Source organism: Leptopilina heterotoma, unplaced genomic scaffold (genome assembly GCF_015476425.1).
Source record: "Leptopilina heterotoma isolate Lh14 unplaced genomic scaffold, ASM1547642v1 Lhet_54, whole genome shotgun sequence".
Taxonomy (NCBI): Eukaryota; Metazoa; Arthropoda; class Insecta; order Hymenoptera; family Figitidae; genus Leptopilina; species Leptopilina heterotoma.
In genome coordinates, this window is record NW_025111118.1 from 3,783,540 (window position 1) to 3,796,256 (window position 12,717).

A 12,717-nucleotide genomic window follows, 5' to 3' on the forward strand; every position below is an offset into this window, starting at 1 on the left:
GCTTTTTTAAAGTTTTTGCAAGCAAAAAATAATTATTCAAAATATATTCACGTGCTTTTTATTGAATTACTTTTTTTTTGTTAGATAAAACCGTTTACCTACTTTTTTATTTTTTAAATACTTTATATTGATAAAATTATAATTTTTTTCAATAAAATTGAAAATATCAGAAAGAAAAAAATTTTTATTATGAAAATTTTTTTTTCATGGAAAAATTAATTAATTAGCACCTATTCTAAACCTGTGATGTCATAATGTTTCAAATGCCCTTAATATATTAACTAATTAAAAAAAATTTTTTAAATCTCCAAAAATACAGAATATTAATTAAATAAATTAATAATATAATTTTTCTAATTAAAAAAAAATTTTGTACAAGCGGAAAAAAATGAAAATTTTCTCCTAAATAACCATTTTTGTAAATTTCACGCAAAATATAAATTTTTAATCATAAACTAACAATTAAATATACTGTTAAATAATTATATATTTAACAATAAATTATTTAACGAATCAAAGTAGTTTATATATACAAAATATATACACAAATTTCCGTACATTACTTAAGCTCCTTTCATGAAAGCTTTATAATCAAGGAAAACCCGGAAATATATTTTACATAAAATATTTAAAATTAATCTTTATGTAAAACAAATAATGAAAAAACTCTTTTCTCCCTTATTTTTAATTTTACTGGAAAAAAGTATAATTATATCAATTTTCTTCTTTGAAATTTTGCAAATTACATTTTTCCAATTTTTCCTTTTTTTCTATCGTTTTCAAATTATTTCATTTATCCCAGAACAAAATTAATTTCAATTTATTATCAAAAATATTTTATTTAAATTCCAAATGTATTTTATTTAAATAAAACAAAAAGTTTGATGAAAATTAAACGGAAAATATTTTCCAGAAATCCAAACAGAATTTTACCAAATAAATTTTTAAATAATATATTTTCAATAATATTATTATTATAAATAAATAATTTTTCAATAAAATTTTCATTACATTCTCCATCAGTCGGAATTTAGACAGAAATCATATTGACTTAATTCCAATTGAAAGTGGCAAATTTTTCCAAATGGGGAAAATAAAAATATGAAAACAAATAATAAATAAATTAAAATTTCATCGGAAATTTGGAAAAAATGTGTTTTGGAATTTTCATAGAATATTTCCTTCTGAATTCTTTCAAAGTTTGTTTCTTCAATAAATAATAATATCTAATTTATTGAGAAACAAACTTTGGAAAAAATCTCCGGGTAAATATTCATGAAAAATTCTAAAATATGATTTTTCCTCGAATTTTCAATAAAATTTTCATTATAATTTCCAGTTGGAATTTAGAAAAAAATGATATCGACTTATTTTCAACTGGACCTGACAATTTTTCCAACGTGGGTGAAATAAATAATTTATTGCATAATATTAATAATAAATTTGAAATTATAATTATCGTCTCATACATATAATTATAAATTCAATAATATCATTATTACTATTATTATTGTTATTATTATTATTATTATAAATGCAATCATTATTACTGCCTACATTTTTATTTTATCATTATAAATTATTTAGAAAAATAAAAATTACCAGTTTTACTTAAATAACAAATAATTAAACCAACATAAAACTATAAACTAATTATAAACTAATTTTTTTTTTTTTTATAAACTAATTCTTCTTTTTTACACCACATTTTTTGAAAGCAAAAATAAAGAAAACAATTTGTTTCTTTAAAATTTTCAATTTATTTGAAAAAAAATATAAAATTTTATCATTATAAATTATTTAAAAAATAAACAGTACCAGATTTATCTGAAAAAAATAATAATTTAATAAAAAACCCGTAAACTTATTTTAACTTCTTTTTTGCTTGTAAAAACTTTAGAAAAGCAAAAAAAAAAAATATATTTTTGAACGTGTTCAAAAATTTAGGAACAGAAAGTTTTGATTTTTGATTATAAAAATTAATTTAATGGGTTAATTAAATTGAAATATCAGTTAAGTATTAATTTAAATTTAAATAATTAATTAGTTAATTCAGAATAATTTAATATAAAAATTTGTACACTAAAAATAATTGTTTGAAGAAGAATTCATTTTTCCATTAAAAGATATTAAATATTTTGAAGTAATAAGTTTTGCGTTTATGTTCCATAAATAATAGGTAAAATTTACTCAGTAAATTTTTTATTTAATAATTAAAGAACGGAGATAAAATTGGAAAGAAAATTTAAATTTAGGAGAATTTATTGAAAATGGTATATTTATTGAAAATTTGAAATCGTAAAATTTTATGTAAAAATTAAAATGTCGCTTGAACCTTTAGCTTCCTTATAGAGGGAAGGATTTATTTAATTTTTTCTAATAAATTGTAATTTATTGTCTTTTTTTAGTTCCTTATCAAAGCATCCTCTAAAATTTTTTACCTTCCTTGCGAATTTAAAACTTAAAATTTTTTATTTCTTTTTTATTCCTAAAATTCTTTGTCTTATGGGAAAAAAAGTTATTTAATTCATTTTTCAATTGAAATATATTTATTGAAAAATAAATTTCGAAAATAATGTAATTTTTGTGCAATTTTTTTTTTTTTGCAGAAAAATATTTCTGAAGTCTGAAGTACAGGAGTATTATGACAAGGCAAGTTATCATAGGAGGACGTATATAAGTGAGTTACAAATAAATTATGAAGTTATATTAGAAATGTCACGTTTCATGAACACGCAAAATAAGAGTCTTCTGTTAAATAAATCACTTTTTTTTTTTTTTGCATAAGAAAAAATGCAAAATTTTTACCAATGGCGAAGAAATATTTTTTTATATATAGTATTTGAAATTTAATTAGAAAAAATCAAATATATTTCAAGTTGAAAAATTTCTTTTTTAAAAAAAGGAAAATACTTGTTTCTAGTTCCGTAGGCGTTTGTCGGTATATGTTCAGTTTCAAAATGAAAAGCCTTGACTAATTAGAAAAAAATCACCAAAAGGCATTTGTATTCAATTAAACCAATGGATATATATATATGCGCACTTTTCACACTATTCTCAATTTGAATAACTCTTTTTTTAAAAAATAAAACATGAAAGTCGCTACACAAAAAATACGTTTTGAATTTACATATGAAAAAAATTGTTTTATTATGTAACTATAAAAAAAATTTTGAAATTCCCTGTTGTGATTAAATTACGCCTATATAAAGAAATTTTTTTCATTTCAAGTATAAATATTTTTTACCTCCTAGAAAATAAATGTATTTCTTTAAATCGAGAAAAATATTTTTATTTTAATTCATTTATTTATTTATTTAATATTTATAGATTTTTATTTTTTTGAGGCTGAAGGTGAATTGTTTTTTAATTCTAAAAATACTTTTTTGCAAAATAATGCTTAGAACTTTATAAACTTAAATTGTTATTTTTTGAAAAATATTAAATATTTAAAATTTAAGGAAACAAAAAAATTTCCCCATAAATTGAAATGAATAATTCTTCATTATAAATATTGAATATTACAAATCAATTATAATCTGGAAAGTGACCGACAATTAACACGATTGAGTTTTGATTTTCTATCCGGAGGGATATTATCGACATTATTAATGTGACTTTTGGAAATCAGCCCCATTTTATATCAAATAATCCTGACCTCCAGGGGATTTTATTTCCACGAATTTATAATTATTTGGAAAAACAAAAGAAAAAATAAAATTATAGGTACGGGGAAGAAAAAAAATTTTTTTTTCGTAATAATGAATCACTTTAACGAATATGTAAACACATATGTAAACACACTTAAAAAATTATTTTAACAATATTTAATTTCATACACATGATAAATGAATGATTTTTTTTACTAAAATAATTTTTTTTAATTTAAAATTACTTTATGAAATAATTAATTAATTAATAATTATTTTATAACTTATTAATAACTAATTACCCAGTTGAAAAGTTAGAAAATTTCTATAGAATTCTACTAGAAGAATTTGATAGAATTTCCATATTCTGTTCACTTCATTTCGCTTGTGAGCGAATTTTGATGCCGTCTAGGCGGTAATTTAATTAACTATATTGTCGGAAAATTAAAAAAAAAAGGCAAAGAAATATTGAAAATTTTTTATTTAATTTTTAAGTACTCTAAAGTTTTATTTATTTATTTATTTATATTTATTTTTTAATATAAATTACATAACAATCGAAAAAGTAAATAAAAGTAATATGTTCTTTTCATTTTGCAATAGTTTGAAACCATTCAATTTTTACATTAAATTTATAATGAGATTTAATCATTATAAGAGTCTTATAGAAAGAAAACCGAGAATCGAGAGAAAAATGAGTTTTTAAAAATGAATTGGATGTCATTTCGTGTTTCTATTCGAATTATTATTATTTATGTGTGTTAAAATTTTCTTCGTATTTTAAATTTATTTTTCACTTATTTTCCTGTTTTTTATTTTCTGTTTTTTTTTTTTTGTAATAGATTGAGAGAATTTCGAACCCACACTTATTATGATGATTTCTTATATTCAACACTGATTTTTTGAACTCGTGATAGATATAAATTTTGAGAAAATGGAAAATAGTAAATGGAAGATTTTCACAATCATAAATATAGAAAGGTCGAGCGATTTTATAGTGAATAAGTTTTGAAATCGAAGTATACAATTTAATGGAAGTAAACTCTTTTTCAAGGAAATGAATTTCAAAAACAAGAGTTTTTTTTAATTAAATTAAAAAATTTTTTCCAAAGGTTTTCTTCTTTTATTATTTATATTGTAATTATTTTATTTTTTTTTATTTTGTTATTTTGTTTTTTTATTATTTTATTATTTTATTATTTTTCTACTTTATTATTTTGTTATTTTACTCTTTTACAATTTTATTAAGTATTTTATTATTTTTATTACTTTGTTATTTTAGTATTTTGTTATTTTGTTAATTTACTATTTTTTTATTCGTTTATTTCAGTTTAAACGGGCAGAAAACAAATTATTTAACATTTTTTTACTTTACCATTTTATTTAATTAATTTTATTAGGTATTTCATTTTTTTTTTATTTTTTTTTTTTATTTCGTATTTTGATATTTTGTCGATGTACTATTTTTTATTTCTTCATTTTAATTTAAACAAGCAGAAAACAGATTATTAAATATTTTGTTACTTTTCTCATTTACTATTTTATTACAATTTATTTATATAAAATAAACGAGATAAGTTCTTTTGTAAAATTTATATTTTATTATTTGGTTACTTCATTTTTTTCTTATTTATTAAATTCTTATTAAATTATTAAATTCTTATATATTCTTTATTAAATTCTTCTTATTAAAATAACTGTGGAAAAATTAATTTTTAAATAATTTACATATTCAAGAATATATTTATAAAATAATAATGTGAAAATTGTATTTTTAATCTATTTCACTTCGGGCGGGAAAACTTCTTAGTAACCCTATGCCATAAAAGGCAGTTTTTTATGCAAAAAAAAAATAATTTTTATTCACGGGACTGGAAAATTTAATAAACAATGTAAATATATACTAAATTCTCTCTCTCACGTAATTAAAAACCTCCTTCGCTTATTATATGCAATAAAGATATATTTTCATTACATATTTCACATAATCTAACAGCATTGTATGGGAAACTCTTAAAATTCTATATCATTAAATTCTAAACAATTTCAACTTAAATTCCACGCTTTAGATAAGTTTATATTTTATAGGAGGTATTTTTAAGAGAAAACTTGCGGGGGAAGAATTAAAAATCAAATTTTAGTTTTTATTAACTTCGCAAATAGAGTTTAAAAAATAAATAGATTTTTAGAAATTATATTTAGAAATGTAATTTCTAGAAACAAATTTTTTAGAAATAAATTTCGTAGAAATAAAAATTTTAGAAAATAGTCTTTTAAATTTGCATTAGTAAACATTTTTACTAATTTAAATTTAGAGAGTAGAATTTTTAGAAATATACTTTTTGGAAACAGATTTTTTTAGAAATAGATTTTTTACTTTGTTAGTTAATTGATTTTATCTTTCGAATAAATTGAAGTGGATAAGGAAAAATTAGAGGGAAAGGAAAATATTTTGCATTTTTAGTTTTAATTTTGCTTATACTTTGAAAAATAATTTATATTTTATAAAATTCTTTTCAAATTTGATTTCTTTGTTTCGTCGAAACAGAAAAGTTTCACTTTACAAAATAGTTTTTTTTTCATCGTAATGATAAGATATTGATGGATTAATGGGAAAAGTTGTTCGGTAAATTCGTCCTTATTCGTTCATTCATGAAACTTTTCCACTTGAAGTTTATTATTGGCCAATTTTTTTTAAGTTTAGTGATTTAAAAAAATTTGCTGTTTATCTTTTCTTTTATTTTATTTACTGATGGCAAATTAATAGAAAATGAGATAATTTATAAGAAAATAATTTCTTTGAATCTGGTAATTCTTTTTTTATTCTTCTTTGATCAATTTCATTACGTAGTTAATGTCAGTTTTCTTCTTTATTTTGCGATTTTAATTAGTTAATTGAGAATAAGAAGAAAATGAAAAAAAAAATTAATAATTTGTTTATTTTTTCGATTTCAACAATTTTCGTATATTCAAAAAATCAAGTTTGTCAATTGGTAATTAATTGTTGCTATTTTTCTCGTTGATAATGAATCTGAATAACGATAATAATAATAATGATCAAAGAGGAGAAAACAATTAAAAAGTAATTATAAGAATCAAATGTAAAATAATAAATAAACGTTGAAAAAACGACTTTTTAATTTGTCGATAATATATGGAATTAAAAAAGAGATAAATGAATGTAGATTAAAGAACAATTGAAAGAAATAAAGAAGGGAAGATTTTATATTCACTTTGAAAAATAAATTTTTCGAAAATGACATTTTGTGAAATAAAATTCTGTATATTCTACTTTCATTTAACGATCGTCGTTTGTAATATAAGAGTCTTTTGTTTCTAGAGCACGAATAATTTTAACTTTTCTATTTTCTTATGTAACACGATCATAAGAAATGATCTAAAATCGTACCTTAACTTTTTAGGGTTTCATTAATTATTAGCAATTTCTATTCTTAATTTCTGTTTCCAATTTCAATTTTAAAAGATATTATTATTATAAATTTTTAGATTAATTTTATTGATGTTAATATTTTTATGGTTGAATTGTTATTTAATTGAATTAATTACAGTTAATTTTTATTATAATTTAATTAAATTAATTAAATTTAATGTTTGTTACAATCTTTATTGAATTAATTATAATTAATTTTCATTACAATTTAATTACAATTAAAAGAATTAAATTTTTTTTATTTATTTATTTCATTTCAAAGAATTCTAGAATTTTCTTTCATTTTTTTTTTTGAGATAACTGAAAAAAGGTTCATTTTTTTAATAGTTATTAAAAAAAAGATTATTACTTCATATGTAAAAATAACGTGACATAAAATGACAAGCTATTGTACTTTCTTTTGACCTAATCAAAAACTTGATTTAAAATTCAATTTTCTTCAAGTTTAGAGAGACAATATTGAAATCTTTAAATTTGAAAAATGAAAGAACAATATAAATGAACGATTCGAAAAGTCTTTTTATTGTTTAAATTTTATTACTATTAGAATAGACGTTGTTTTAGTTGATTAATTAATAAACCAACCGTTTGCTTTTTAATTATTTTTTTTATTTAAAAATTTTTTATTTAATTTTATATTTAATAATAAACAAGTAATCGTTTGTTGGAATCAAATAAATTTTCTTTTAATCCAAAAAAAATTTCTAAAGAACGAAAAATTTTCGTAAAGAAATTACAAATTGAAGGTAATGGAATTTAATTAAAAATAAAGCAATGAAGGAACAATTAAAAAATAAAAGTCATAAGATACAATTTCGAAGAAAGAGGAAAAAATGTAGCATTAATAAAGTAAGAAGTTAATTATTTATATGGTCAGTTTAAATGCTATTAATTATATAATTGTATACATAGTAGATAAAGGAAAAAAAATCTTTGTCAATTATATTACGAATGGATTATAGATGGGACTTGTATTATTCATCTATCAATACACTCGTAAACTTAAGACATTTTAATACATTTCTATTTATTTTATACTGTCATTAGTTTTAAGATAAGATAAAAATAAATTTGAAAAATTGTGATTAATTTCATGAAGTAAAATTTTGTATTTCCAAAGTTATAGGAATAGTTCTTTGAAAGTCATTGTCAAGTTATTTGTATAATGATGTAAAATATTTTTATTTTTACGAACCATTTGTAAATTCTATTTATGTAAAAAAGTGGATAATTTTTTTTTCTGTAAGAGAAAAATTTGTTGTCTCAAAGAGAAATTTTTGCTTCCTCATATAGAGGAAGTATTCATTACTATTTTTATTCAGATTTTTATTTTTCAAAATTTTCCTATAAAAACAGAAAGAAAATATGAAAGGTGTACTCCACAGTGGAATTGTAGAAAGAAAAAAGAGAATTTATTTGCGACAGTTTTTTTCTATACTGACAGGTGAGATTTTGATGTAATTAGAATTTTTAATTTTTCGTTTGTTATGTTAATTTTATGACAACAAGTGAGATTTTTGGTGAATTTTTTTTGTGACAAATGAAAATATTGTGGAAAGTAGATTTTATGTCAAGAAAGAGATATTTCAAGTGAGAATTAGTGGTAATTTAATTTAGTCAAGAAAATTTTGTCAAGTGACTTTAATCGAGAAAATTAAGTCATGTGAATTCAGTCAAGGGCAAATTTAGTCGAGCAAAAGTCAAGAGAATTTAATCACGAATATTTAGTCCAAAGAATTTAGACTAGTGAATTAAGTGAAGAAAATTTATTCAAGTGAATTTATTCAAGAAAATTTAGTCATGTGAATTTAGTCAAGTGAATTAAGTCAAGAAAATTTTGTCAAGTGAATTTAGACAAGTGAATTTATTCAAAGGAATTTAGTGAAGAAAATTTAGTCAAGTGAATTTAATAACAAAAATTTAGTCCAGAGAATTTAGCCAAGTGAATTCATAGTCAAAGGAATTTAGTTCAAGTGAATTAAAGAACGAAAATTTAGTCCAGAGAATTAAGCCAAGTGAATTTATAGTCAAAGGAATTTAGTCAAGTGAATTAAGTCAAGAAAATTTTGTCAAGTGAATTTAGACAAGTAAATTTAGTCGAGGGAATTTAGTCAAGAAAATTTAGTCAAGGGAATTTAGTCAAGTGAATTTAGTCAAGTGACAAATAAAGAAAATTTAGTCCAGAGAATTTAGTCAAGTGAATTTATTCAAGAAAATTTTTTCAAGTGCATTTAGTCAAGAAAATATAGTCAAGTGAATTTAATAACGAAAATTTAGTCCAGAGAATTTAGCCAAGTGAATTTAGTAAAGAAAATTTAGTCAAGTGAATTTAATGACGAAAATTTAGTCCAGAGAATTTATCCAAGTGAATTTATAGTCAAAGGAATTTAGTCAAGTGAATTAAAGAACGAAAATTTAGTCCAGAGAATTCATCCAAGTGAATTTAGTCAAGAAAATTTTGTCAAGTGAATTTAGTCAAGTGACAAATAAAGGAAATGTAGTCCTGAGAATTTACCCAAGTGAATTTAGCGAAGAAAATTTAGTCAAGTGAATTTAGTCAAAAAAATTTAGTCATGTAAATTTAGTTAAGAAAATTTATTTGTGTGAATTTAGTCAAGTAAATTTAGTCCAGAGAATTTAGCTAAGTGAATTAAGTCAAGGGAATTTAGTCAAATGAATTTAGGCTCGAAAATTTAGTTCAGAGAATTTAGCCAAGTGAATAAAGTCAAAAAAATTTTGTCAAGTGAATTTAGACAAGTGCATTTAGTCAATAAAATTTAGTCAAGAAACTGCTGTCAAGTGAATTTATTCAAGAGAATTGAATAAATTCTTGACTCTGTTAAGAGAATGTAGTCCGTTTATTTAGTCTAGTGAATTTAGCTAAATAAATTTTTGTCAAGTGGATTTATTTAAGAAAATTTAGTTAATTAAATTTGGACCGAATATTTAGTAAAGTGAATTTAGTCAACGCAATTTGGTCAATTAGTTTTAGTTAAGTAGATTTTTGTAAAGTGAATAATTTATTCAAGCGAATTTAGTCCATTTCTTTAGTCAAGTGAATTCAGTCAAGTAATTTTAATTAAGTGACTTTAGCCAAACGAATTTATAGTAATAGAATTTATAATTTTATACTCAAAGAAATAACAAGCAAAGTGAATTTTATACTAAGTCGGAATTATGACAAGTGAATTTTTTGCCAAGTGAATATTATTATAAGTGGGAATCACTTCAAGTGAGTTTTATCACAAATGAAAATAACAAGTGAATTTTATGCCAAGTGGGAATTACTTGAAGTGAAATTTGTTGAATTTAAGTTTTTTAACATTAAGTGATATTTTTCGTAAATAAAATTTCGTGTCAAGTGAATTTTACATCAAGTGATAATTATGGGGTATAAAATTCGTGTCATGTAAATTTTGTGTTAAGTGATATTTGTGGCGAATAAAATCTCCTGTGAAATTAATTTTTCCTTCAAGTGCAATTTGCGTCAAGCGAATTTTACGTCAAGTGATATTTATAAAGAATAAAATTTCATGTTAAGTCGATTTTTGTCAAGTGATATTTATGTCGAATAAAATTTTTTGTTTAGTGAATTTTTGTCAAGTGATATTTATGTCGAATAAATATTTCATATGTTAAGTGAATTTTTGTCAGGTTAATATTTATGTTGAAGAAAATTTCATGTTAAGTGTATTTTATATCAAGTGATATTTATGGCAAATAAAATTTCATACCAAGTGAATTTTATGTCAAGTGATGTTAAAATTTCATTTTAAGTGGATTTTTTATCAAGTGATATTTATGGTGAATAAAATTTCATATGAAGTGAATTTTAGGTCAAGTGGTATTTGTAAAATATTCGTCTTTGAATTTTCATTTGGAAGAAAAATCTCATAAACAAAATTCTCATTTGTTGTAAAAATTAGTGTTAAAAAAGAAAATAAATATTTGTAAGTAATTATTTGCAAATAAATGTTAATAATCATTTGCAAATAAATAACTGCGAATTAATTTCCAGCAATAAATTTTTCTGAGAGAAATTCTCCTTTTCAACAGGCTACATTTTATTAATAGACGTGGGAGCACAACTCTCGTGGTCATCGCCAGCACTGCCATATTTATTAGATAAAAATAATTCCAAATTCTCGATAACATCGGACCAGGGAGCATGGGTCGCTTCTATTGTTTCTCTCGCGGGTATCGCCGGCTACGTGGCAATTCCCCTTCTAATGGACCGAATTGGACGTAAATTGACTCTCTTTATCTTTGCAATCGCTCATCTAATATCTTGGATATTAATTTATCTTGCGAGTAATTATAATTTTTTACTGGCAGCAAGATTTTTTGCCGGTTTCAGTTTAGGTGGTAGTTACAGTTTTCTTCCACCCTATATCGGCGAGATTAGTGGAAAAAATTCACGAGGCTTATTCATTGTTTTCAGTGGTGTTTGCATGAATTTGGGTAATTTTCTCATTAACGCATTGGGCGCATTTTTGAATTATGAAACAATGAATATTGTCATGATATCATTGCCACTGATTGCAATTTGCTTTTTTCCGTTAATGTTGGAGACACCCTATTTTTATTTGATGCGAAATGAAGAAACAAAAGCAATTGAAATACTTATGAAATTAAATGAGACGAGCGAGAGGAAAAATATAATGATTGACATTGAAAGAATGAGGAGTGCAATGATTTTAAATGAAAATTCGGGGAAAAATGGTTTTTATTTGTTATTCAGCGATCGTGGCAGTAGAAAGGCGTTGATTATTATAATTCTGTCGAATGTCACATTGGCATTTAGTGGTTTAGTTGCGATACAAACTTATTCGCAATCTATTTTTAAATTAAGTGCCGCCTCGACTACATTAGACGCAAAATATGCGGCAATGATAATCGCTGGTGTTCAGATATTTTCACGTTTGCCTTCCACTCAATTAATTGATATTTGGGGTAGAAGACCGATTTATTTATTTTCTGGTATAATGTCGGCAATATTCCTGACAGTTGTGGGTTTTTATTTTTTTCTCGAGAAATATCCCGTTATTGATGTCACGTCTATTAGTTGGCTACCATTGGTTGGCTTGATTTTATATCAGTTTATGTGTAATGCTGGTATTTACACGCTTCCAAATGTTTTTATTGGTGAACTCTTGTCGGTTAAAGTTAAGGGAGCGGCAATAATGATTGCTTCAATTGTCATGGCTATTTCTTTTTTTATCACGAAAATGATGATACCATTGTTGAATAATTCATTGGGTATTTATACGACATTTTGGATTTTTTCATTTGTCTGTCTTATTGGACCAATTATTATTGTTCTCATAACGCCTGAGACAAAGGGTAAAAATTTAGAGGAAGTTTTGGAATTAATGAGGAAATAATTGTTCATTTTTTTTTCTTTGAAGGGGGAATTTAATAAAAATTATTGTTGAAAATATTTTGAAGGGGGGAATTTAATAATAATTATTGTTGTAAGTATTTTTAATATTTAATTATTTTTTGAGAAAGGAATGATTGTTTTCCTTAGATTTTGAATTTTAATCAGTGAAATTGAGTTGAAAACGAGGTTAAAAATCTGTTTAATTGAAAGGAGTGATATTGACTGAAATCAAA

General features: G+C 22.5%; 1 protein-coding gene across 1 annotated transcript; it reads left to right on the forward strand.

Moving 5' to 3' along the window:
* The first annotated feature begins 8,255 nt into the window (after positions 1 to 8,255).
* Positions 8,256 to 12,549, forward strand: LOC122508490 (facilitated trehalose transporter Tret1-2 homolog). Its single transcript, XM_043621888.1, has 2 exons — positions 8,256 to 8,545; positions 11,158 to 12,549. The coding sequence occupies exons 1-2, from the start codon at positions 8,467 to 8,469 to the stop codon at positions 12,483 to 12,485; spliced, it is 1,407 nt and encodes a 468-aa protein (XP_043477823.1). The 5' UTR covers positions 8,256 to 8,466; the 3' UTR covers positions 12,486 to 12,549.
* Positions 12,550 to 12,717: the final 168 nt, after the last annotated feature.

What these genes read in the sequence shown, in the direction of transcription:
- LOC122508490 (XM_043621888.1), top strand. Translation starts at nt 8,467, where the DNA reads ATGAAAGGTGTACTCCACAGTGGAATTGTAGAAAGAAAAAAGAGAATT. An exon ending in GTTTTTTTCTATACTGACAG is followed by an intron (nt 8,546 to 11,157) that starts GTGAGATTTTGA and finishes CCTTTTCAACAG; the next exon opens with GCTACATTTTATTAATAGAC.